At 58.0% G+C, this 24,729-nt stretch overlaps 1 protein-coding gene across 4 annotated transcripts; it reads left to right on the forward strand.

Annotated features, from left to right (window-relative positions):
* Positions 1-1,008: 1,008 nt before the first annotated feature.
* FRMD8 (FERM domain containing 8) lies at positions 1,009-22,835 on the forward strand. Of its 4 annotated transcripts, none has more exons than XR_006297516.1 (11): positions 1,009-1,177; positions 1,467-1,551; positions 2,977-3,144; positions 7,065-7,166; positions 7,519-7,577; positions 7,709-7,875; positions 9,879-10,103; positions 12,213-12,336; positions 13,274-13,417; positions 16,929-17,126; positions 17,338-17,450. XR_006297516.1 is itself a non-coding variant. In XM_043581693.1 (11 exons), the coding sequence occupies exons 2-11, from the start codon at positions 1,467-1,469 to the stop codon at positions 21,117-21,119; spliced, it is 1,398 nt and encodes a 465-aa protein (XP_043437628.1). In that variant the 5' UTR covers positions 1,010-1,177; the 3' UTR covers positions 21,120-22,835. The 4 variants fall into 4 exon arrangements, 3 of the variants coding, with proteins under 3 accessions (XP_043437629.1, XP_043437630.1, XP_043437628.1); XM_043581693.1 differs by lacking the exon at positions 16,929-17,126 and adding an exon at positions 21,001-22,835 and having other exon boundaries at positions 1,010-1,177; positions 17,338-17,542; XM_043581694.1 differs by lacking the exons at positions 2,977-3,144; positions 16,929-17,126 and adding an exon at positions 21,001-22,835 and having other exon boundaries at positions 17,338-17,542.
* The last annotated feature ends 1,894 nt before the right edge of the window (positions 22,836-24,729 follow it).

The raw sequence follows: 24,729 nt of genomic DNA on the forward strand, positions 1-24,729 counted from the left end.
AGGTAAAGAGAGGTTTCAAACACTGAGGAAATTGTGCTGGGTTAGGAGATGGGGCAGCCTCCCAATGCAGGGGGCGGGGAGGAATCAGAGCATGGTGAGCCCACGCCTCCCCTTGCACCCCCACCATCCCTGATCACCCAGCCCATTGTGGTGAGAACAATTTCTGGTTCCTCTGGCTTAGGAAGGTGCCCCATGGACCTGTTTTTCTCCCTGAGAGCTACACCTCAGGCATACACATGCTGGCATTGCCAGGACATGTTGGTGACGTGACCCTGGGATAATGGTTTCACACCTGTCTCTTCAGGGGCCCAATGCCTCTTTCTGGCGTGGGAACGGCTCAAGGTCTCCAGGCTGTGTGTCTAAGATAGAGAGGGCTCACGTGACTGCACCTTGGAAAATCAAGTGTGTCTGGCCTGGGGTTCTAGCATATAACCTGAGAGTCCTAGGAGGCCACTGAGTTCAATCTCTCCATTTTACAGATCGGAAACTGGGGCCCGGGGGAGAAGGGGCTTGTCCAGGCCGAGTCCGTAGAAGGGCCCAGTCTTCTGACCACAGCAAAGAGCCCCTAACCCCTCATGGCCCAGGGGGAGCTGCTGCAGTACAGGCTGCTGCCTGAGTCACCTTTACGCAACACCCAGAACAGTGCGGGTCCCTGACACGTCCCAGGACGCATCTCCATTTTTGCAAGTGAGGGCACCGGCCCCAAACCACGCGCAAGTGATTGCCCATAGCTCGGTCACCATTCCTGATTTCCTTGAACCTTCGCCACACCTTGTTACAGGCCAGCGGGCAGGCCGGTGGAGGGGGGGGGGGGGGGCGCTGCCCTCGGTCACCGTGTTGGTGGCGGGGATGTTTCGCGGCCCGGCCGCCTGGGGACCAGGGGCGTAACCAAACACGCGAGGTCCAGGTTTCCGCGGGCCCGTGAGAGGCGAGAGCGCGCCGGCGCCCGGCAGGGCGCGTGCGCCGCAGCCCCGGGCTCCCATTGGTTCCTGCGGGTTGGGAGGCGGGGCCGTGCGCGTCGCGCTTCCTCCGCCCCAGCTTCCGCGTCCTCGCCCCGGTAGCCGGACCCCGAGCGGGTGCCAGAGTCTTACCCGGTTTCGGAGCTGGAGTCGGACCGGAGGGGTCGGAGTTAGACCAGGACCCTGGGCTGAAGCGGCGGGCACTGACTCCCTGCGAGGTGAGAGCGCGGCGACGCCCTGCGCGGGTCCTCACCGCGGATGGGAAGGCGCCGTGCCCTGCCCGGGGCATCCCGGCGAGTCGACCCCGCACCTGACCACCAGCCTCGAGCTTGAGTTGGCTGAAGACCCGCTGGTCTGCACACCGGTGCCCCCAGCCAACGCTGTTCACTTTCGCAGATCAGCCCGGGACTCCAGCCTTCCTCAGTGAGAGTTTGAGGGGCTCCCCAATCCCCTCATCCCTGGACACTCCCTCCCCCCAGCGGCCGTTCTTTCTCTTTCCTTGTGTAGATGGACGGGACAGAAGGCAATGCTGGGCAACCGGGCCCCGCTGAGCGGTCCCATCGAAGCAGCGTGTCCTCCGTGGGAGCCCGAGGTGGGTCCCTGCCCCCCTCACCTAATCTCCATACCCAGTTTGTGTCTCAGCCCTGGGGAAGTGGCCCTGGCTTGTCATCTCTTTCATTTGTTAATATAGTAATTAACAAATAAGGTCTGTGGCCGTGTGAAAAGTGACAGAAGACAGAGGACGTGGGCTCTGTCACTAGGCTGTTGGCCAAGTTGGGTACTGTTCTTGAACTTCCCTCTCTTCATTTGTAAAATGAACATATCTTACATAGCTGTGGAATTGAAATGAAACCTCATGAATGAAAGTGCCACCTTGACTTTCTTTGATTTCTTTCTCACAAACAGCAGGGTGAAAGCAGGCATCATTATCTTCATTTTATAAGGAAGGAAATTGGGCCCTAGAGGTTAAGTCAGTGGGTACTGGAGCCTGCATTGACTCTGTTTTCCCTACCTGAAAAGTGAGTCTGAATCACAGCCTCCTGGAGATTATTTTATGGTCTGTCAAGAAAGTAGCTGTTAGAGGCAGAACAGACTGGAGATCCAAAACGCACGTTCATGTGTGTTGATGATAAACTATGCCTTTGCCTTTCATAGGCTTTACCCCATTGGATTCACAGCTTGTCTTTGAGAGACGGGGATTAGCCCTGCTTTAATGAAGCAAGTCACATTCACACTTGCTGGAATCAGCCCACCAGCCAGGACCCCGGCTGGACTGGAACCCAGGTATTTGGGCCTCCGAGCTCAGGGGTCCTTCACTGTACCTGCAGTTCCAGGGATGGGGATTTGAATCTGGCTGCTCTTCTGAGGGTCTCCCTTCGGCACCAGACTCCAAATAAGAATCCTACAAAGCTGACACAAGTGAACACTCAGCTTTTTAGGTTATATTTCTCCTGGCCTAGTTAGACTGGCCTGGAAGGCCATGGTATTGAGTCCTGAGGCTTGGAGAATCCTACGGAAGCTGAACCCTGGAACTTGCTTTACCCTGGGGTGGCCTTAGGAGTCCCCTGTTCTATCTTAGCTGGGGCCAGAGAGAGACAGCTTGAGACAGACTTGCCTGAGGATAATAGCCAGTCGCCAACTCTCCTGCCTCGCAGCCTGATACACTAACTCCTATAATCTCAGGACGGGTTTGGCCTGTCTCTGCCTCAGTTCTCACCTGTGGAATGTTCTCCATCAAGGAAGAAGCCTAGGGAGCTAGGGTGGGGAGTTAGGGCTGCGCCAGAGTTGCTGTGTTTCTGGGTGGTTTGAGGGTCTCAATAAGCCTTAACACCACTCGTCACAGGGTCTTTTGAAGATGCTGGGGCTCTGCCTCTAGAGTATGGAGGCATTCTAAGGGATTGGGGCAGCAGGGGAGGGGGGCTCTTGCCCCAGTGGAGGGGGGTAGAGGGTTCCTGGTCAGCATGCCTCTGCCTACGTAGCAGGCCCAGCTGACCCTGCCCAGTTTCTGTTGTTGCAGCAGCTGACGTGCTGGTGTACCTGGCGGATGACACAGTGGTGCCCCTGGCCGTGGAGAACCTGCCCTCACTTAATGCCCACGAGCTGCACCGGGCTGTCCGTGAGGTCCTGCAGCTCCCAGACATCGCCCTGGATGTCTTTGCACTCTGGCTTGTCTCCCCTCTGCTGGGTAAGGCTTGGCAGTCAGAAGCCCAGGCCGGAGGGTTGGAAGGGCAATGACCGGTAGGGAGGGGACAGCTTCCGGAACCTCTGGCCACAGACATCGGGAGAAAGTGGGACTTCTGTATGTCCTGGAGCTGTCCACCGCTTTTAGGACACCTGGATCCTCTGCCCCCACTCTCTCTCTGCTGGTGGCAGAGAGGGGTCAAGCCTGCCCCTCAGCCTCACTGGTGCTGGACCTGGGGCATGAAGAGGATCAGGACTGGGGGACAGGGATGGAAGGGATCTGCATTCACTGAGCATGTGGTCCATGCCACAACCTGAGCTGGCATTTCTTGAGCAGAATCTCTCCTCACCCTAATGGCCTAGCCCTGTCTTACAGATGAAGAAGGTGAGGTTTGGAGTGGTGGGTTCAGTGACTGGTAGGACCCAGATCAGAATGGAAGCCTGGACAGGGCCTCCTCAGCCAGCCTCTGAACTGCAACCTCCTCGTTGGGGGCAGGGAGGAAGGTGGGCCAAGGAGCAGCCACCCCCGAGGGTGGGGTGAACAGGACGAGTGGGAACTTGACTTTTCTGCACGGGGCGTCCAGCCCTGCTTGGTTTCTGGTCCATGACCACCTGTGTCCTGTCCTTTCAGGCTGAGATCCCAAGGCGGGGAGGCGGTAGCTCTCCACATCCTCAGGCCTGGGGGCGGGATGGGGGGTGGGGGTGTCCCTGAGGCCTCTGAATAGGGTCCCTGGCCTGCTGGCTCGCACAGGAAGAAGGCCAAAGGAGAGGGTGCCCCAACAGGTGCCAGGGCCAGGCATGTCTGCTGAGCTTAAATATTCTCCTTTCTTGTAGAGGAACAGGGGCAAGAAGGGGGTGATGTGTCCCCCAGGGCCCCTAGTGGTTACCTCTTTGCCAGGCCAGTGGGATTTGTGCCTCTGCCCCAGAGGGAGAATCTCTAGTGACCAGTGGGAGACGGAGTGCCCATCCTGTGTATCTCCATCCTGTCCATGTCCTGTGTCCAACCCCCCACCCTGCCCCGTTGGAGCTTCCTGTCCAGCTGCTACTCTCGCCCACCCTCTTCCTGCTGGCAGGTCTCCTCCACCCATTCCCCATCCAGCTCAGCCTACCCCTTTTCCACCCTCCGGGTGTGGGTCGAAACTGCGAGCCCCTTGGTTTGTATCTTTGGGAAGCTGGTGGTGTCTGTTTCAAGGGTTTCGGCTGGCCCCTGCCCCGCCTCAGGCTCTGTCTGTCCCTGCAGCTGGGCAGCTCCTCCTACTTCCTCCGCCCCCACTCCCTCCTCTTCACATTCCTGTCCCCCCCCCCCCCCCTCGCAAGAACATGAATGGGCTGCCTGTGTGGCCGGCCCGGGTCACCCTGGGGCACCACCCTGTCCAGGAGGAGGGTGGCTAGAGGCCCCAGCATGAAGTCAGTGCCCACTTGGTTCCCTGGCTGGGTTCGGGAAGGCTGAAAGGCCATTTCTTCTTTGACTCAGGCCCCTCGGAACCCTTGGCTGCCCCCCAGCCCCAGAGTGGGTTAAGCTATGACAAATGCCCCAGGGCTGTAAGGGGGGAGGGGTGCTGTGGGCTGGAGCCACCCCTCAAGCTGGATGTTTGGGGAATGTTTGTCCTTCTCAGTGCCCTTGTCACTCTGCATGGAACAGGCTCCAGGGACCATCAGTCTCATTCGAGTGAAAGCCTCCAGACAGGAAGGTCCTGTCTGAAAGTGTGTGGGACCGCAGGGTCAGTGTAGTCCTGCTCTGATCACGGGAGTCCCCTGAGCTTCTGGAGCTCGAGATCAGGGCTGGGCTGTAGACAGAAGGAAGGGCACCATTGCCCCTGGTCCACTCTCCCTCTCAGTGTGTCCAGAGGTCCCAGCTAGTCAGTTACCTTGGTCACCTCACAGGTAGGTCCAGAGCCGCCTCCCAGCACCCCTGTGGTGGCCAGTGGTCTAAATGCCGGGGACACAGTGGGAAGCAGGACTAAAGGTGTCCCTGCCCTGGGGGAACTCGCAGTCTGAAGTGTGGTGCAGGAGCTGTGGTCCTGGTTGCCACTAACTCTTGGTGGCCTTGGGCAGGCACTGTCTTTCTTTGGACTTCAGTTTCCCACCTGTTCAGTGGATGGTCTCCGTACCCTCTGGCTCTGGCATCCTCTGAGCATCCCGGTGCAAAGCATGTGGAAGCTGAGTGGCCGGGTGGGTAGGGTTGAAGACGGAGCCTTTCTTGGAGGGGAGAGGGCGCTGCCACTGGGTGTGGCAGAGGCGGCGGCAGATGGGTGTGGGCAAGGATCTAGATTGGAAATGAGGGACAAGGAACCACTGGGAAATCTGAATATCTGAGAAACATTGGAGGAGAAAGGGGTGTGAGGAAGCTGAATGCAGGGGTGGATGGGAGACGCTGCAAGCAGGAGGGAGACCAGTTTGGGGGGATTTGGCTACTGTTTTGTAGCCAAGATCAGGGACCAGATGGGGGCGCCTGGGTGGCTCAGTTGGTTAAGCAACTGACTTTGGCTCAGGTCGTGATCTCACAGTTCGTGAGTTTAAGTCCCACTCCCGGTGAGCTCGACCCCCACTTCGGGAGAATACAAGCCCCGCTTTGGGTGAACCCAGCTTCTCTCTCTCTCCCCTCTCTGCCCCTTGCTTACTTGCGCCCCCCCCCCCCAAAAAAAAGATCGGGGATCAGATGGAAGCCCAAAGAACAGAGATAAAGACCCTTGGCTTCATGCTGACAGGATAAGGTGCCCAGCCCCCTGGTGGGGGATGAGGGAGGAGATAGGGGTCAGAAGCAGGGTCAGAAGGCAGGAGTAGCTAGTTGATGGCATGGATATTGCCACTTCCCCACTCCCCTACCTCCAGCAGCCATCCTCATTCATCTGATGGCTTGGAAGTGGCCTCTGACTTCTCAAAGGCTGTGGTCACTGACGCGTAAGGTGAAAGTGCTTTCTTATCCCTGGCGCGGGGTGTCGAGCCCTGGGGCCAGCTGGCTGCCCAGAGTCAAGGGGCCACGAGAGATGCACTTGGCCATTCTGTCCACCCATGTGAGGGCCTGCGGTGGGCCAGCGGTAAAGCAGTGAATGGGATAGAGCCACTCTTGCCCGGGTGACCCGAGGACTCAGCAGCTAGTGGAGCATAGGCAAGGAGGTGACATCAGATAGTGGTAAACGCCGTAAAGGCAACCACATGAGGGTGTAGTTGGCACGGAGGAAGTTGATGAGGGGAGCTGCCTCAGTGAAGGGTCTGGGGAAGGACACGCTTGAACTGAGACCCAAGCCAGCCGGTCATGTGGGGGGCGGTGTGGGGGGATGCCTGAGGCTGGAGGAACAGCGCGTACAAAGGCCCTGAGGCACCGACATGCTGGGGAGATTCAAGCTATTGAAGAAGGCCGGTATGGCAGGAGCAGAGCGGGAGAAGGAGTGAGGAGGAAATGAGGTGGGCAAGCTGGATGGCATGGAATAAAGGTCAGCCAGAGTTCCTGGGGAGGATGCTGGAGGTGAGGCCTGGAGAGGAGGAAGCCCAGGCTCTGCCAGGGGCAAGAGAAGACAGCCTCTTGGGTCTGTGGGTCCCAGTTATCAGCTTTGGGCTCTGCTTCCTGATGGCAGTGCTGGGTTCTCCTGTACCACCATCCCCGGCTCTTTCTGTCGGCCGCCGCCTCTCGTGCTGGAGGGAACAGTCAGAGGCTGGTGCTGCCTAGAGCCTGACCCTCTCTCACCTGTTGTGTGACTTTGGACAAGTGACTTAACCTCTCTGTGCCTCATTTCTCTGCCTGAGTGAAACGAGCATAGCGTTCTTACAGAGCAGATGCACGTAAACCACTCGAAATGGTTCGGGGTGCTTGCACCTGCTCAGTTAATACCGGCCACGACGGCCATCGTCGTCGCCTTCGTTCGCGGGTGGCAGTCGTACTGGCCAGAGGCCACACTCACGGCCGCTTCCCCTCTCGTCCCGCAGAGGTGCAGCTGAAGCCCAAGCACCAGCCCTACAAGCTGGGCCGCCAGTGGCCAGAACTGCTGCTGCGTTTTACCGACGCCCCCGATGACGATGTGGCCATGGGTCAGTGCCGCCGCCCGCTGGCCCGCATCTCTCCCAGGCACCCTCGGCCACTCCTTCCAGGGGAAGATCCTTGGTGTGGAGGGGTGGGGGGCAGACTGTGCCAGGGGCCAGGGAGGGCAGCCCCTTGGGCCTTTGGGCCTCACTAACCAGCTTTTGCAGGATCCTTGAGGGGAACCCAGGAGGGGGGTGGCCCCGGGGGTCAGCAAGTGCACTGAGACAAGCCAGCCCCCCAGTCTCTGGACAGCCCTCCGGCTTTGTCAGTCGTGGTGGGTGAGGGGGGCACTAGGCCTGTCAGGGGAGAGGGCCGGGCCGAGCCGGGGAGCCGGGCGGTGACCCCAGCCTCTCTCCCCAGATGAGCCTTCCCTGCAGTTCCGAAGGAACGTGTTTTTCCCAAAGCGGCGGGAGCTCCAGGTGAGGCGGTGAGCGCCAGGCGGTGCCCCCGTCCCTGGGGCCCTGTGTCCGGCCTCCCCTTGTCCGCAGACCCCTGGACACTGGTGTGCCACCCCAGCTGAGCAGCCCCTCCGTCCCGCACCGGCCCACAGATCCACGACGAGGAGGTCCTGCGGCTGCTCTATGAGGAGGCCAAAGGCAACGTGCTGGCCGCACGGTACCCATGTGACGTGGAGGACTGCGAGGCCCTGGGCGCCCTGGTGTGCCGCGTGCAGCTCGGGCCCTACCAGCCTGGCCAGCCCACTGCCTGTGCCGTGAGGTGAGGGCCAGTGGGACCTGGGGCGGGGGCACGGGGTGGGGAGGGTTGTCCTGGAGCCTTGCTTGCAGGTGACCTGACAAGATCTGGAGTCGGGAGGCGTAGGCCCCCTGGGGCTGGCCCCGACGCCGTGTGACCTTGGGCAACTCACCCCACCTCTCTGAGCCTCCTTTTCCTCGTCTGCTCTGGGCTGAAGGGCCTGAGAAGTGGGAGCTTTGGGTGAAGTGACACCTGTGAGAGGAGCCCCCAGGTGTGCATGAGGGTGGAGCCTCCATCTGAGGTCAGGAGGGAGGTGAGCTGGTTCTTCCGGGGACTGACCCCCATCACCAATGACCGTCCAGCTTAGTTCCGTACTCCAGGGACGAGGTCCCGTTCCCCGGGCACTCCAGCCTGCGGGCTCTGGGCTTCCCACTCCCTCCCAAGAAGCAATGCTCTCTGCTGTGACAGTGAGTGTGCCCCGGAAGCACACCAGGCCGGACTCTGACCTCCACGGACAATGGTCCTGAGGTTTAGAGGTAATTCCAGTGGAGATGAACTTTCGGCACAGCCTGCTCCTAGACCCCAGACTCCTCCCACCCCAGCACTGTAGTGGGGCGGCGTGTCGGGGGAGAGGATGTGCAGAGACAGGGCCCTGTGCCAGGTAACTAAGAGCTGGGGCCCCACGGCGACCACCTGGCTCAGTCGAGCCGGAGGGCTCCCCACGGAGCTGGCTGGGGCTGGTGGCCGTAGGGATCCTGCCCCTCGGGAGTGTCTGCTGCTTTACGCAACCCAAAGTGTTTGTACTTGAGGGACTTTGTCAGCTCTGGATGGATCCAGAGGTGCAGAGGCTCCGGTTAGATCCCCAGACGCCTGTCCTCATTCTCCTGGCCCAGCCCCGTGTCCTCTGGGCCAGCTCACACTCAGGCAGGCCAGTTGTATATTGGGAGAGGCCTCTTCCCTGACCCACAAGAGTCCTAAGACTCACTCTGACGTCCCCTTCCCTTGGCTGAGCCTCAGGTCCGACCAAAGGAGACACGGTGGCCAGAGCGCCGATGGGCCTGCCCTGAGCCTGCCCAGGCCCCACCGACGGGTGTGGGGAAGGCGGGATTTCCAGATGACAGGCGAGAGTTGTTGCTGGAAGATGGGATACGGGAGCACGAGCAACGAAAGTGCCCACAGCAGCCCTGAAAAGGGTGACGGCCCCCTGGACACCCCTTCTCACACTGCCCCGCTGTTGGCCACCAGGCCGGCGCGAGCTCCTTCCTCACCTCAGCCTTCCCGCTGGCGGCGGGTGTTTGGTCGTCCAGAAGCCCCAGGAGAGACCCCTCCCTTCTGTGGTGAAAATGGCAACCTCAGCGGTACTTTTTAGGTGCCAGGCACCTGCTGGCGCCCTTCCGTGCAACCAGCGGTTGGTGTCCTCGTTTTATCCCTGGGGAAGCTGGGCCTCTGAGAAGGTCCTCGCTGCCCGAGGACACACCTCTGACTGCCCCCAGCTGGGAGCAGCTGGCACGCAGCCCGCACGGTCAGAGCGCTGCCTGACGCGGGAGCAGTGCGGTTATGCCGAGGTTCTTTATGGTTGCGAGCTTTTCTTCTTGGACCTGTGTTGACGGATTGTGGGTTGACGTGTTTTTTTTTTATGTCCCTCTCTGGCAGAAAATCCGTGGAGAGGTATATGTAGGTCACTGGCTGTCCTGGTTTTCGGTTGTAAAAGTTCCACTAGCTCGGAAATCCAAACCTTCGTGACTCAGTGACACAGACGCTGCGCTGAAACCCTCCAGCCACAGGCTGGCTGTGCGGCGGGCCTGGGTCTCGGCTCCCCCTTTGGTGTCCCAGCCTGTCCTCCAGGCCTGTCACCGGCCAGGCTTGCCGCTGGGCTCGCGGCAGTGGGCTCTCTGGCGGTCCTCGTCCGGGGCCTCGCCTGCCCCTGCCCGTGAGCGCGCCGCACCCTGAGGACCTCAGCACCTCTGGCCGGGCCCCCGGCCTGGAGCCCCGCCTCCCACCAAGTCCCCCACTTCCTTCCTCTGCAGGGAGAAGCTGGACTCCTTCCTCCCCGCCCACCTCTGCAAGCGGGGCCACGGGCTCTTTGCTGCCCTCCGGGGCCGCGGGGCCAAGGCGGGGCTGGGGGAGCAGGGCCTGCTGAACGCCTACTGCAAGGTGAAGGAAGCGGCCGGCGGTGACAGCGGGCGCGGGACCTCCCTCAGCACCCACTACCGTGCCTACCTCCTCAAGAGCCACGAGCTGCCCTTTTACGGGTGAGCGACCCCCTGGCTGTCATCGTCCCGGGCAGCCACGGCCACGGGGCCTCTGCTGTCCCCTCCCCTGACAGCCCAACAGTCTGCACGGCCTGCCAGGGTGCCCACCTCTGTGCCCGCTGAGCTCTGTCCTCACGTGGGGCGTGTCTCGGGCCCCACGGGGACCGAGCCGGACCCCTGTCCTCCCCTTGCACCTGTCCCAGGCCGGGCGGCAACCCTCCTTCCACCCGCCACGGTCACCTGGCCGCTGGGCCCGCGGACCTTGCGCGTGGCCAGTTCTCTCACGCCACCAACAGTGGTCGGTGGCTCTCGGGTACCTGCTGCGTGCCAGCGATCGAGGCACCGGCGATACCTCGGTGAGCAGAGAGACGCGGGCCCTGCCTGGTGAGGCCGCCTTGCCGGTGGGAAGTCAGACAGCAGCAGAAGTAGAGACCTCAGGTGGCACGGGCGGCAGCCGGGTGACCGGCGAGGACAGTGTGGCCGTGCCCCGAAGGGGAGATACGGCTCAGGCCGGGTGGCAATAACGCGGGAGGTGAGACGCGGTCAGATGCCGGGGTGTTTGAGGGTACGGTCGACAGGATTTGCTAGACAGACGGACAGTGGGACAGATGAAGGCGAGGAGGCAGAACTCCAGGTGTCTGGCGTGAGCACATGAGCGATGGTGTCATCAGCCGAGATGGGACCGTGCCACGGAGCGGGTTGGGAAAGGTTTGGGGGTTTGGATTTGGACGTGTTGATTTTGAGATGCTCGCTAGATACCCAGCTGGCGATTCCGGGCGGGCAGTTAGGTTTCTGAGTCTAGAGTCGGGTGGTCATTGGTGAGCATCAGCATCTGGGCGGTTTGAAACCTGGAGCCTGAAGACATGGCCAAGGAGGTGCGAGTGGACAGGCGCAAGGAGGCCCCGGGACGGCGAGGCGGGCGGGTGGGTGGGTCTCTACGAGCCAGGCAGAGGGAAGTGTCAGGGAGGAGGAAGTGACCAAGCGTCGCACGCTACCGCTTCCGGGTCGAATTCAACGTGCCCTGGGTGGCTGCTGGTTGACCTTGGTTTCAGCATCATGGGGTGGCAGCGGGTGGAGGAGAGTGAGAAGAGACAGGAGACAGCGGTGTGGCTGGCCCCTTAGGGGTCGGTGCTGTGCAGTGGAGTCCAGAGATGCAGCCTTTATGGGTGGATGCGGGGGCAGAGGCTTTTAATTTTTATGGTGAGCGAATGTGTGTGTACAGATCAGGCTGATCCGACAGAGGGTGAGAAACTGAGATGAGGGCAGCCAAGTGGCTGCTTCTGGTGGCTTCCGTGTCCTCAGTGAGGTAGGAGTCCCAGCCATCCGCTGAACCTGTAGAAGTCTTCCAGGAGCAGGGACAGGAGCGAGGCTGCTCTCAGGACCCGGAGGAGCACGTGCTTGTCTCCGGGCCAGTCCCGGAGCGGGGGTGCAGGCTGTCACAGAGAGTGGGACTCCGGCTTCGCCTGGTGCGAGGGGGCGGCAGGCCAGGCAGATATAGGAGAGGGAAGGACATGGCGGGGCAGGGGGAGAGGGTGGCGGCTCAGTGAGTTGGTGTGCCAAGGCCACTATACCTTTTCCCCTTCCCCGTGTCAAGCCCTGAAGCCTCCCTGAGTGGCCCCTGTCCCCTCATGGCCCCGAGCAGGTGCAACTTGACCCCACTGCCGCTGAAGGGTCTTGTCCTGACAGACCGTGGGCGGCGGAGTTCTCCCAACCTGATATGGCCTGGCAGCTGCCAGCAGCCTCAGCCCCATCCCCTCCTGGCGGTTCCCCGGACGTAGCCTCCTCTGTCCCACCCCCAGGTTCACACTCTTCTCTCCGTCTGAGGTGCCTGCCCTTCTCTGTGACGCTCCTCTCCTCCCCCTGTCTGTTCAAGCCCTCCTGTCCTGCATGGCCAGTGCAGATGCCACCACCCCCAGGAAGCCTCCCTCCCACCCCCTCTCTGTTTCTCCCTCCCCAGGGGCAGGTTTCCATTTAACCGTCGGTCACCAAAATGGCTTAAACTTCTCATATGCCCAGGGCAGGGCCTGGCCAGAGCATTGAGGAGGGTGACCCCGGACGGTCTGTTCCTGGTGCGGGAGGTGACCGGCTAATGGCAGTTCCCCTTCCCAGGTGTGCCTTCTTCCATGGTGAGGTTGACAAGCCGGCCCAGGGCTTTTTGCACCGGGGCGGACGAAAGCCGGTGGTGGTGGCCATCAGTCTGGAGGGCGTGCATGTCATCGACAGCAGGGAGAAGGTACCTCCAGCTTCTCCAGGGTGGGACCTGGGTTGGGGGAGCAGGGAGCCTCACTGGAGAGGGCACGGGGTGCTCACGCAGGCCTTCCTGCTTCTCGCGGGCTGGTGGTTGGCCCGGAGGCAGACTGGATGGCCTGTGTGGCTTCCCTACCCCTCGGACGGTCCCTGGGGCTTCCAGTGTCATCCTGGGAGCTTCCTTGGGGTCTGCTCTAGGTCAGCTTTTCTGTCAGCACGCTAGGCAGGAGGGCAGCTAGGGAAAGGGGAGGCTGGGGCTGGGATTAAAGCCTCTGGGTGGAGGGGGTCTGGCCTGGCCACTCTGCCGGACCAATGGCTGGAGACTAGCTATTGGTTTTCCAGAAAAGCCTCATGACTAGAAGCCCTCTCCGGCTGCCAGAATCGGGCTTCTTCCCCTGTATTTGGCACAGGCTGTCGGTTGGTTCCCTGCGTAGATGGTGGTGTCGGCATCCTGCCCTGTGGGGCAGTTTCTCTGCACTTGGGCCAGAGTCTCTCCTAAGCCAGCAGAAAAGTTTTGGGTGACTTACCCCCAGAGAGGGACCCCAGCCCCTCCTGGGCACCTGTGCCCAAGTATGCTGGGCCCAGAGCCCAGCTCAGCCTGCTGAGACGCTACCCAGCTGATCTCATGGAAAAGCCCCCTACCCCCCACCCCTTCCCCCACGTGACTGCCCCAACTGTCAGGGGCTTGACCGGCTGGTGAGTAGTGCCATGGGTCAGGGGCTCTCAGCCTCCCCAGACCACAACCGCCTTTGAGGGTTTGATGAAAGTGGGGACTCCTCCGAGAAACTCATACAGGAATTTAGACTCAGCCTTGGGGATAAACAGCCTGGCCAGGCGTCCCCTCCTGGTGTCACGTGAGCAGGCTGGAGTGGGGGAATGGACTCGGCTCCGAGAATCCGAGCTCTGTGTCTCCCGCTGTCCAGCACGTCCTGCTGGGCCTGCGTTTCCAGGAGCTGTCGTGGGACCACACCTCTCCCGAGGAGGAGGAGTCTGTCCTGTGGCTAGAGTTCGATGGGGACAACGAGGGCACCCCGGTCAACAGGCTGCTCAAGATCTACTCCAAGCAGGTAGTGGGCATTGCCTGCACCGGGGGCGAGGTCGGGGTGGGGTGGCCTGGGCTCAAGGGGTCCCAGGCTACTGGAGGCTCCGGGCTGGCTGACAAGGAGGCGAGAGGGCTGCCGAGCGCCTGGGGACCAGGGGAGCTGACGTCAGCTGGGCCAGAGCCACTCTTGCGAGTCAGAGGCCCGGTTTGCAGATGCCACGCTGGGCTTGTGGCTGTGCGACCAGCCGGCACTGGCTCCAGTCCTCGAAGCCCCTTGGGAGTTGGGTGCTCTCAGAGGAGAAGTGGGCGTGGCGGGGCGAAGGCCCCTCGGCACCTTTGTTTCACTCTGTGCACACGGCCCTCATCCCTGTACCTCCCTGCTGCGAGCCCAGTGGGCTCTGCCTTGCCACACCCAGTACACAGATGGCTGTCCTCCGTCCCCGGCTCAGCTTGACCGTGAGCTCTTGGCCACTCCTGTCCCCTGCAGTGGCTCCTCTGACCCCTGGCCTATAGCATCACAAAGTCTTCCCTCTCACGGCTTTGCATACACGACTGTCCCCACTTCCGCTGATGATTCTGTCATTTTTACATCACTAGGCTAGACCCCTTTTCAAAGTAAATATGTTATTGTATCATCTGTAGAGAAAAGTTACCAAATCCTAAGCGTATGACTCAACGGGTTTTCTGAAAATAAACCCACGTAACACCTTTCAGATTGCGAAAAAGAACCAGGACCCCAGGAGACCCCTCGAGCCTCCTCCCAGCAAGGGCGCCCCCATCCTGACTTGTTTCACCCTCGAGTCTTTCTGCCTGTTTTTGAACCCTTCTGGCACAGGCTCCCTCAGTTTATTCTCTTCTGTCTGGTTTCTTCTGCTCAGTGGTGTGTTTGTGAGCTCTGTCCCCCCTGCAGGCGGCAGTGGCTTGATCTTTTGGAGAGGCTCTCCGATGTCCCATCGTCCACGTTCACCAGCCTTGACTTTCCCACTCCATTGCTGATGGACACTTGGATTTCCCGTTTGGGGCTGTTGCCAGCAACGCTGTCGTGATCACTGTCGTGCGTGTGCTTTGTGCGCATACGTGGGCGTCCCCCTGGGAGTGGCATGGCTGGGCCCCCAGGTCAGCACACGCTCACTTGAGGAGACGCTGCCAAGCCGTCCACAGCCGTCACGCAGATGTGTGCCTGCCGCTCCCTGTCCCTCCATTTCAAGTTAATTTTTTACATGGAGTGTGATGTATAAATCAACATTCTCTCTCTCTCTCTCTCTCTCTTTTTTCTTTTTGTTCCAGCATTACCTGTTCAAAAGACTACCCTGTCTTCATTGAATTGCCCTGTGTCTCTGTTGAAATTCAGTTGGCCAAGTGTGTGTGGGTCTATTTCTGGATTGTCTGTTCTGTGCCCTTGATCTATGTGTTTGTCTTTCACTAATAATCCCACCGTACTGATGACTGAAACTTAATAGTAAACTTGAAATCGGGTAGTATGATTTCTAGGACTTTGTTCTTTTCCAAAATTGTTTTTGACTATCCCAGTTCCTTTGCATTTCCATATAAATTTCAGGAAAAGCTTGTTGATTGTTATCCTTCCTCCCCCCAAAGAAGTCTTCTGAGATTTAGATTAAGATTCTATTGAATCTGTAGATCAATTTTGGAGAGAATTAACATCCTAAATCTTCCAGGCCAATAATTTCTATGTCTCCCTTTATTTGGCTTTGATTTTTTTCACTAGTATTTTATAGTTGTCAGCATAGAGATATTGTACATCTTTTATTATATTTATCCTTAAGGTTGTCTTTTTTTTTCTTTCTTTCTTTCTCTTTCTTTCTTTCTTTTTCTTTCTTTCTTTCTTTCTTTCTTTCTTTCTTTCTTTCCTGGGTGCTACCCTAGATGGTACTTTTTCATTTATTTTTATTTATTTGTTTTTTTGGAACATAAAAAAATTTCTCCTTCTCTCACGTAACATTATAGGTAGGCAGTCCAGATCTGTTATTGTGAACTCAGAGTCCTTTAACTTTCTTTCTCCACCACGCATATTCTCTTCTCTTAAATTTACCTCATGGTCCAGGATGGCTGCTTCAGCTCCAGCCATCACATCTACATGCTCCACAACAGGAAGAAGAAAAAGGGAGAGGCAAACATCCCCTCTTTAAATATCAATTTTCAGTTCATTGTGGTATGTAGAAGTACAGTTGATTTGGAGGCACCTGGGTACCTAGGTTGAGCATCTGTCTGACCCTTGATTTCAGTTTAGGTCATGATCCCAGGGTTGTGGAATCGAGCCCCGCATCGGGCTCTGCTGAGCTTAGAGCCTGCTTAAGATCCTCTCTCTCTCCCTCTGCCCCTTTCCTGTGCTCACTCTTTCTCTAAAAGAAAAAAACAAAAAGAAATACAATTGATTGTGTTATCTACACATTCATATATCCTGCAACTTTGTTAAATTCACTCGCTGGTTTTAATAGTTTTGCTGCAGATTCTTTGGGGTTTTCTCTATAGACAGTCATGTCATGTGTAATAGGGGCGGTTGTATTCTGACCCTCCAGTGTGTGTGCCTCTGTTTGTCTTGACCGATTCCACTCCTGGACTTCCAGTACAGTGTTGGGTAGGTGTGAGCAGACATCCTGACTTGCTCCTGACCTTGGGCGGGAGTATGTTTGGTCTTGCTCGAAATACGTATGGTGTTAGCTGCAGGTTTTTCACAGACACCCCCATCTGGTCGAGGAAGGCTAATAGTCCCTTCTGTTACTGGTCTGCCAGGCTTTATCCTGAATGGATATTAATTTGGTCAGATGTGGGGTCGTTTTAATGGCAGGCTCCCTGGACCTCAGAAGCATCACGCTGTGATTGAGGTTTTGTTCCAGGGAACTTTGAGGGCTTCCCTGTTGTGCCTACAGCCCCGTATCCTCTGTCCCCACTGGCTGCCCTCCCACTCACCAGCCAATCTCTGCATGAGAAAAGGAGGCAGGCGTGGAGAATGGATGCCGGCTTTTCCTTCTGGGCCCAGGCAGCGTTTCCTGCCCTGCCCCCCTCCCAGGGCGGGTTGTGTTGCTCCGGAGAGGCCTCTGGCTGCACCGTGCGGGCACAGGTGCCAGGCCGCTGTTCTGTCAGCGGGGGGCCATCCCCTTGGCCCCTGACCCCCAACCCCTTGTGGGTACTCTTCTTGGGAGCACGAGGCAGGCATTCGGTCCTCCTCCGTCCCTGCTGTGTCCCACTGCCTATAGTAGACCTGGCACGGGGTAGGCACTCGGTGAGGATGTTGTCTAACCGAGGGATTCCACCCGCTGACGGCTGGCTGTCTGTGGACGCATCAGACCCCTGGTGTCCCCATCACATGGTGTCTGGACTGTGCTCACTGACACCTGGTCTCTTCACCTTTTATGTCAACATACGTTATATTTAAAATTGGTTGAGAAGGTGTCGCCTTTGAAGAACGTGCTCAGAGGGCGTCCCCCACCCTCAGCCCTGTGACCTGACCACCACCGCCTTCCTCATGGGTCTGCAGGTTCTTCTCTCAGACAACTCCCTCCATTCCTTCCACCCAGGACGCCCCGCCCGAGCCCTCTTCCTGCCTTCCTTATCGTCTCCGCGCAGCTGAGTTTCTTTCCCATCTGGCCTGACTGCTGCCACCCATGGCACTCGGCCTTCCTGCCTAGAATGCTCTTTCTCGCCCAGCCCACCTCCCAGACCTGAGACAGGGACCCCTACTCATCCTCCAGGACTGACCTCCGAAGTCACCCCAGGTGGATGCCTCCCCTGTCCCTCTGCCCACAGAGCACCTGACCCCCCCTTCCTTTATTATGTAAATGGCGTTTGTTTCCGCCTTGGCCTCCCCCAGCAGAAGGCAGGGGCCCATCCATCTTACCCATCTCGCCCTGCAGAGTATGGGAAGGGCCGTGTCCTGGGCCATGGCTCACCGCCCAGGCCTCAGGGTGGCCCCTTTCTCCCCCCCAGGCTGAGCTTATGAGCGGCCTCATTGAGTACTGCATTGAGCTGAACCAGACTTCAGAGCTCGCCGCCCCCCAGGAGTCTGTGTCCGGCCCGCCCTCGGCCGCCAGCTCCCTGCCATCTTCTGCTCAGCGCCCGCAGCTGCAGAGGCAGGGCAGCGTGGTGTGCAGCCGCCTCCAGCATCTCTCCACCATCGACTACGTGGAGGAAGGTGAGCATGCGCACACATACACACACGACGTGCACACGCACACACGACGCGCGCGTGCACATGCACATCTGCGCGCCACGGAGGGCCCCGGGGACAGCGAGGTAGGGTCCAGTTGCCAGGGACCTAAACGGGAGAAGGAGTGAAGCTGGGTGAGGGTCGCATCTTGTGAGCTCTGTGATTGGGAATGGGGGCCTCTGGGGCCCTGGCGGGAGAGTCCTTTTCTGGCCCTGTCACTGTTGCGTCCACAGATGTTCCCTGCAGCAGTGTCCAGATGTGACAAACTAGAAATGACCGACGGCGGTTAGTTCGGTGTGGGGACAGAAACAAGGGGGCCACATCCAGTAGAATCAGGGCAGCTGGTGAAAAAGAGGGCTGAGTGCAGGGTGATGTCCCAGTCCGGGCCCTGGAGCAGACAGAGGACGTTTGTAAGGAAACTGGGGAAGTCCCGAAGTATGTAGTTCAGTTCATCATACCGTACTGGGGTTTATGTTTTAGTTTTGGCAAATGTGAGACGGCGACGGAGGATGCCAGCCTCAGGAGAAGCCAGATGAGGGCAAACGGGAACTCTTTGTATGATTATCTTTGCAACTTCTCGATAAATCTGGTTTTATTCCAAAATGAGAAGATTTTAAACGCAGTAACAAAGACCTGCGTTTAAATGGCAAGATGTCGGGGCGCCTGGGTGGCTCAGTCAGTTGAGCATCCAACTTCAGCTCAGGTCACGATCTTACGACTTGTGGGTTTGAGCCCCAGGCTCTGACAGCTCAGAGCCTGGAGCCTGCTTCGGTTTATGTCTCCCTCTCTCTCTCTCTGCCCCTCCCCTGCTCACATTCTGCCTCTCTCTCTCTCTCTCAAAAATTAAACATTAAAAAAATTTTAATAACTGGCAAGATGTTCACAAAATAAGACCCAAGTAATAGAAATCAGGTAATAGGACAGCCCCACGTAAGACTGCATCCGTGTGCAGGAGGAGGGGGATGTGCCAGCCCTGGTGGTGAATTGTTGTAACTTTCGCTTTTTCTTTGTGCGTCTTTGCAGTATTTACATATTTTATGACAGGCACGTCATTTTTTAAAAACTTTTTTGAAGTGTATTTATTTTTGAGAGACAGAGCAAGCACAGGAGGGGCAGAGGGAAAGGGAGAGAGAGAATCCCAAGCAGGCTCTGTACTGTCAGTGCAGAGCCCAATGCAGGGCTTGAACTCACAAACTGTGAGATGGTGACCTGAGCCAAAACCAAGAGTCGGACGCTTGATTGACTGAGCCACCCAGGCACCCCTACATTTTTTACGAGAAGCACGTCATTTTTTTTTAATTTGTATTTATTTTTTTTGAGAGAGAGAAACAGAGAACGAGTGGGGGAGGGGCAAAGAGAGAGGGAGGGGCAGAATCCGAAGCAGGCTCCAGGCTCCGAGCTGTCAGCACAGAACCCGACGCGGGGCTCGAACTCACAAATGGTGAGATCATGACCTGAGCCGACGTTGGACACTTAACTGATGAGCCACCCGGGTGCCCCAAGCACGTCATCTTTTATTTTTTTTTTTTTTGATTTTTTTTTTTTCAACGTTTATTTATTTTGGGGACAGAGAGACAGAGCATGAACGGGGGAGGGGCAGAGAGAGAGGGAGACACAGAATCGGAAACAGGCTCCAGGCTCCGAGCCATCAGCCCAGAGCCCGACGCGGGGCTCGAACTCACGGACCGCGAGATCGTGACCTGGCTGAAGTCAGACGCTTAACCGACTGCGCCACCCAGGCGCCCCAATCTTTTATAATCAGAAACAGCAAAATAATTTTTCAATAACGTAACTGTTTCTCCCATTGTAGTCTTCCTTGGAATGGCCAGCAGGCACTGTCACCCAGCTCCCTGGTGTGGGACATGACCGTTATCTCCAGTTGTGAGCCACTACAAACAATGTAGCCGTGGCTAAATCCTTGCTTAGAATCCAAACCGATTCCTTGGAACAAATTCCTAGAGACGGCGTTGCGGTATCAGACCGCATGCCCGCTTGCACCCCTACCAGTAGACAATGCGCACAGGCCTCCATCCCCTCTCTGTCCCACTGAAAGAGACCTTTTTGGGTTGGTATTTGAATATCGGTGAAGTTGGACCATTTTTATGTGCTTGGATTATTGTTCGTTTCTGTTGTCTATTTTTCTTTCGTTGCTTGATTTTTTTTAGTTAGCATGGTATGTTAATGTGGTATGTTTGTTAATGATTAACGAGCCAATACTGATACAGTATTATTATTAAAACCTTTCTTTTTTTTTTTAATATTTATTTATTTTTGACAGAGAGAGAGAGACAGAACATGAACAGGGGAGGGTCAGAGAGAGAGGGAGACACAGAATCTGAAACAGGCTCCAGGCTCTGAGCTGTCAGCACAGAGCCCGACGTGGGGCTCGAACTCACAAACCGCGAGATCATGACCTGAGCTGAAGTCGGACGCTCAACCGACTGAGCCACCCAGGCGCCCCTAAAGTCCTTCATTCTAACCTAATGTCCCTTTTCAAGGTGGCAAGATCCCATCCAAGACACTATACTACACTTAGCTTCGTGTCTCTGTAGGCACCTCTGGGCTGTGGTAGCTTCTCAGATTTCCCTTGTTTTTGATGACCTCGACAGTTTTGAGGATGACTCTTTGGGGATATTGTAGGATGCCTTGTTATTGGAATTTGCCTGATGTTTTCCTCGTGATTAGGCAGGAGCTGTGGGCTGGGGAGGGAGATCACAGAGGTAAAAAAGTGCCATTTTTATCACATCACATCAAAGGTGCATTATCAACATGACTTGTGACAGTTGGTGTTGACCTTGGTCACCTGGCCTGAAATTCTAACTTGTAAGAATTCTTTCTGTCTTATCGAGGTTCACCTCGAACCAGTTGTCTGTGTTGTAGGTGTTTTGTTTCTTTGGTCTGTTTTTTGTTTATTTTTGAGAGAGAGAGAGAGAGAGAGAGAGAGAGAGAGAGAGAGAGAGAGAGAGAGCGCGCAAGAGCCCAAGCAGGGGAGTGGCAGAGAGGGGACAGAGGATCCGAAGCAGGGTCCGCACTGACAGCAGAGAGCCCGATGCGGGGCTCGAACTCACGAACCGTGAGATCAACCCGAGCTGAGGTCGGACGTTAACCGACTGAGCCACCCAGGGGCCCCTCTTTGGTCTGTTCTTGAACTGGGTTTAACAAAAGCTCCTCAGACAGCACAGCTGGCCCAGCATCAAATGAAAACCCGAAACAGCCTCCGATTTGCAAGGCTGGCCGCACTCCCCGCCCTCCCCATCGTGGGCAGAAGAGTTGGGGTCCGGGACTGAGGCTCAGATAGTTGGTGGATGCGGTGAGGGGGACTGGGTCTGCACCGGCTCTGGAAGGAGCCAGGCCCTGGTGCTGGAATCCAGGCTCCCGGGGGGGCGCGGACCAGCCCACCCCGGGAAGCCCTCCCTCAGCGCGGTCCTCTTGTTCCTTGATAGGTCAGCAGATCAAGCGGGTGAAACCGAAGCGCACCATGTCCTTCTTCAGCCGGCAGCTGTCCATGGGCCAGGGGAGCTACACCGTGGTGCAGCCCGCTGACAGCCTGGAGCAGGGCTGAGGGCAGCGGTGCCAGGCGGGGGGTGGCACCCAGAGGCCCCCTGGGGCCTGGCCGAGGGCCCTTCTCCCCGAGGGGCGGGACCAGGCTGCGGCTCTGGCGTCGGGCAAGAGGGCCACCTCGAGCGGGAGGAAGTGGCTTCTGTGCCTGGGATGGGACGCGGGCTGCGCGGAGCTGGCCGGGGGCTCCTGCAGGGTCTTTTTTGGACTTTCCCTGGACTCGGCCCCACTGCCGTCTCAGGAGCATTTGAGGAGGCTCTGGCCGCCTCCCCCCAGCCAGGGACTTGTCTTCGTGCCCCTCTCGAGATGGACAGTGTCCCCTGCTCTGAAGTCCTCAGTGGCGGCTCTGATGGCAGGTGACCGATGAATAGGGTTCGGGACCGGTAGATCCAGTGTGTGTCTTTGGTCTCTTCCCTGGACTTTGGTGACCACATCCCTGCATTCCTCTGCCGCCCCCCCCCCCCACACCCCACAACCTGCTGCCAGTCTGGGCATGGCTCTTTGGGCAGGAAGGGGCCCTCGTGCATTGAACCACAGGAGGAACAGAGAAGGCGAGGCCCCTCACCCATACCCTCCCTTGCCGGATGAAACTAGAGGGAGCCAGGCAGGGCCTGGCTCAGGGGGCATTCTGTGCCCCTCACTCAGGCCCCTTGTGCCAGGACACCCTCTGACCGGAAGGAAAATGCCTTTTTGCCAGCCTTTGGTGACAACGCTGTGCCGGGAGGTGGCCGTCCTGTGGACCAACACGCCGCCAGACCCACACTTCACACTTGGACAGGCTCCCAGCCACCCTGGGCTTCAGGTTTGGGTTTTGCTCCTTTTTCATCTGCTTTAGTTCTGCGAAGCCTGTGGCCTCTGGGGGCAACTTGGGAGAATGCTCCCGCCAACCTCAGAGCTACTGGCTTTCCTTCAAGATGGCGCCATGGTGTCCATCCGCGTGACCCTTTGGGGTGGCCTGTGTGCGAGGATGTCCCGTGCGAGCTGGTCTCATCTTTGCGGGGACATTGTAGGGAGGCTGGATGTGGCACTGGGTGTGGCTTTTCCCCTGCCTCACGTTCCTGTCTTCTCCCAGAGGAGCCAGGCTAGCAGAGGGCCTTCCCAGCCCCTCGGCTCCTCCGTGGTGGCTCCATGGCTCTCACGGCGCTTGCTGGGACTTTCCGCGGGGAAGAGGCAGGCCCAGCAGAGCACTGGGCTCGGCCTTGTTCTCCCCTCCCCTGGAGAGCCTGGGCAGAGGAAATGCGAACTTGGCTCCAGGGGCGGAGCCCACTCACTTCCTCTTCCTTTTGGTGACTTGTGCACACTCCAGATGTTCTGAGGGGGGCTTGCCTCCAGCAGTAGGGACTTGTGTTGCTTGTTATAATAAATAGGTATCCGAGCCTTCTGGAATGTCCCAGCCAGAGAACATCTTATCTCCCCTCCTGGAATCACTGGACCTGAGTGGCTGCCCGGCCTGCCCGGCACGCAGCCATCTGGTTATCTCTTCCCACTCGCTGTTTTGACCCAGGTGAATGTTTATCTGCTGGTCTGGCTGCGAGGGGCGGGTGTGGACCCATTACTTGTTTTTATTGTTCAGCCTCTCTGCTGTTCTCTGAGCATCCCTTGTGACGTGACCTTTTCTGCCTGGCCTTTGGGACAAAGCAGTATTTCACCAAGTGCCCTTTGAATATTCTCATTCTTTTGTATCATGTGACTCATTAATAATAAATGAATTTCCAGCAAACTCTGGGTGGTTCACGTTACGAAATACCAGGAGTGTGTTAAGTACAGCCTGCGAGTTGATTATAGGCTGCATGTTTGCTTTTTATTGAATACGTGTCAAGGTATGCAGCTCTCTGGGCTGCAGAGTGGAATTCGATGGAGAACCCAGAGTGAGGTTTTCCAGTGTCGCTGGCTGGGCAGGGACTCCCAGGGTAAGAAGGTCCAGGAGGGGTTTGGTGGTTCATGGTGGGAACCAAGGGGGTAGGTCTGCAGGGAGGCAGGGGAACGAAGCACCGATGGTGGGCAGGCCTTTGTCCCCTGTCCCTCATGGCCTAAGCCATACTGCCATGGCCTGTCAGACCCCTGCCCTCCCGTTCCTCTTCACACCTCGGGGTTGGGGCTGAGGGCACAGTCTGGACACCAGTGCCTAGCCGAGAGGCCAGAGAACCCAGGACGTTTTTGGGGTGATTTTTGTGCCCACCCCGAGGATGCCTCGTGCCCCAGGCCTTGCCAGGAAGTGGTTTGTTTGCCATAGATCCTGTCGTGGGCGCCCACAGGCTTTGGCCCTGGAGGGTGAGCACCGTGTGGGGTTTGGAGTTCACACTTGAGCGGGTTGGGAGCCAGAAGGAGCAAGTCACGTGTCTCTGTGGCTGTGAGGTCCTGGGACTAGGGCCCCTCCCCTATCCTGCCTTCCTCCGTGAGGTCCGCCATCTGGCAAGGGCAGCCTGATGCACGATTGTGGGCACTTCCTGGAGCCTCCACTCCTTGCCCTTTAAGAAGGCCATGATAATAGTACCCGTCTCATAGGGTTGTTGGGGTGCTTGAGGGTCTGGCGATGACTAGGCACTTGATGGGTGTTAGCTATTTTCGTCTCTACAAGTCACATGTCTGGACACCGGCAGGGAGAACAGGATCCACCCGAGAGGCCAGGGCCTGCCGACAGCGCGGACACCCCCACTCTGGTGGGTGAGGGGGTACCAATGGCCTGGAGCCTGGCCCACCTGGAGCCCCTTCCTCTTTCCCGGGCCCGTCAGCCCTCGCCACCTGTATTCGTTTCCTGCGGCCGCTGTAACAAACGGGCATAACCTTAGTGGCTGAAAACCACACACATTCATCACCTCACAGTTCTGTAGCCCGAAGTCCGAAATGAGTCTCACTGGACTAAGGTCAAGGTATCGACAGGGCCTCGTTGCTTCTGGGGCTTGTAGGGGAGAGGCTGTTTTCCTTTCCTTTTGCGGCTTCTAGAGGCAGCCTGCTCTCCTTGCCTGGTGGCCCCTTCCTCCATGCGGGGTCCTCACATCTCTCTTCTCCCCTCACGAGGTCTAGGGGCCCGTGTGATCACACCGAGCCAGTGTGGACAATCCGGGTTCATCTCTCTGTCAACAGCCGCTGACTAGCACCTGGCACCCCTCTTTGCCACATAACCTAACACTCGCAGGCTCTGGGGACCGGGACACAGACATCTTGGAGGGACCTTATTCTGCCTACTGTGCCGCCCCTCCCGCCACAGCCCTGCACCACTTCGTGCTCCGGGCCCGCCACGTTTGCCCCCTCTGCCGTCTCTGACCAGGCCTCGTCCCACACCCTGCACCGGTGGCCTGGCGAGCAGCAGCGGCTGCCTGTCCGTGGGCAGGCTCAAGCTGACTGGGGGACCCCCTTCCAGGACCACCGCCAGTTCTCCAGCTGGTTCACGGGCCTAAGTTCAGAATGTGCACACACCCCCCCACCGCCCCCCGGAGCCACATACCGCTTCAGCCATCAGCGGGCTGGCCCTCACAGAAGGGCCTTTGTGCTCCCTCTGTAGCCACCGCGCACGACAGCAGGAGAAGACGCTGTCCACCCTACACTGTGTGTCCCCCTCCACCCCCGGGCCGGCTGACCCTTACAAACCGCCCCCTGTGACCTATACGGGACCC

Source organism: Prionailurus bengalensis, chromosome D1 (genome assembly GCF_016509475.1).
Source record: "Prionailurus bengalensis isolate Pbe53 chromosome D1, Fcat_Pben_1.1_paternal_pri, whole genome shotgun sequence".
In the NCBI taxonomy this organism is placed as follows: Eukaryota; Metazoa; Chordata; class Mammalia; order Carnivora; family Felidae; genus Prionailurus; species Prionailurus bengalensis.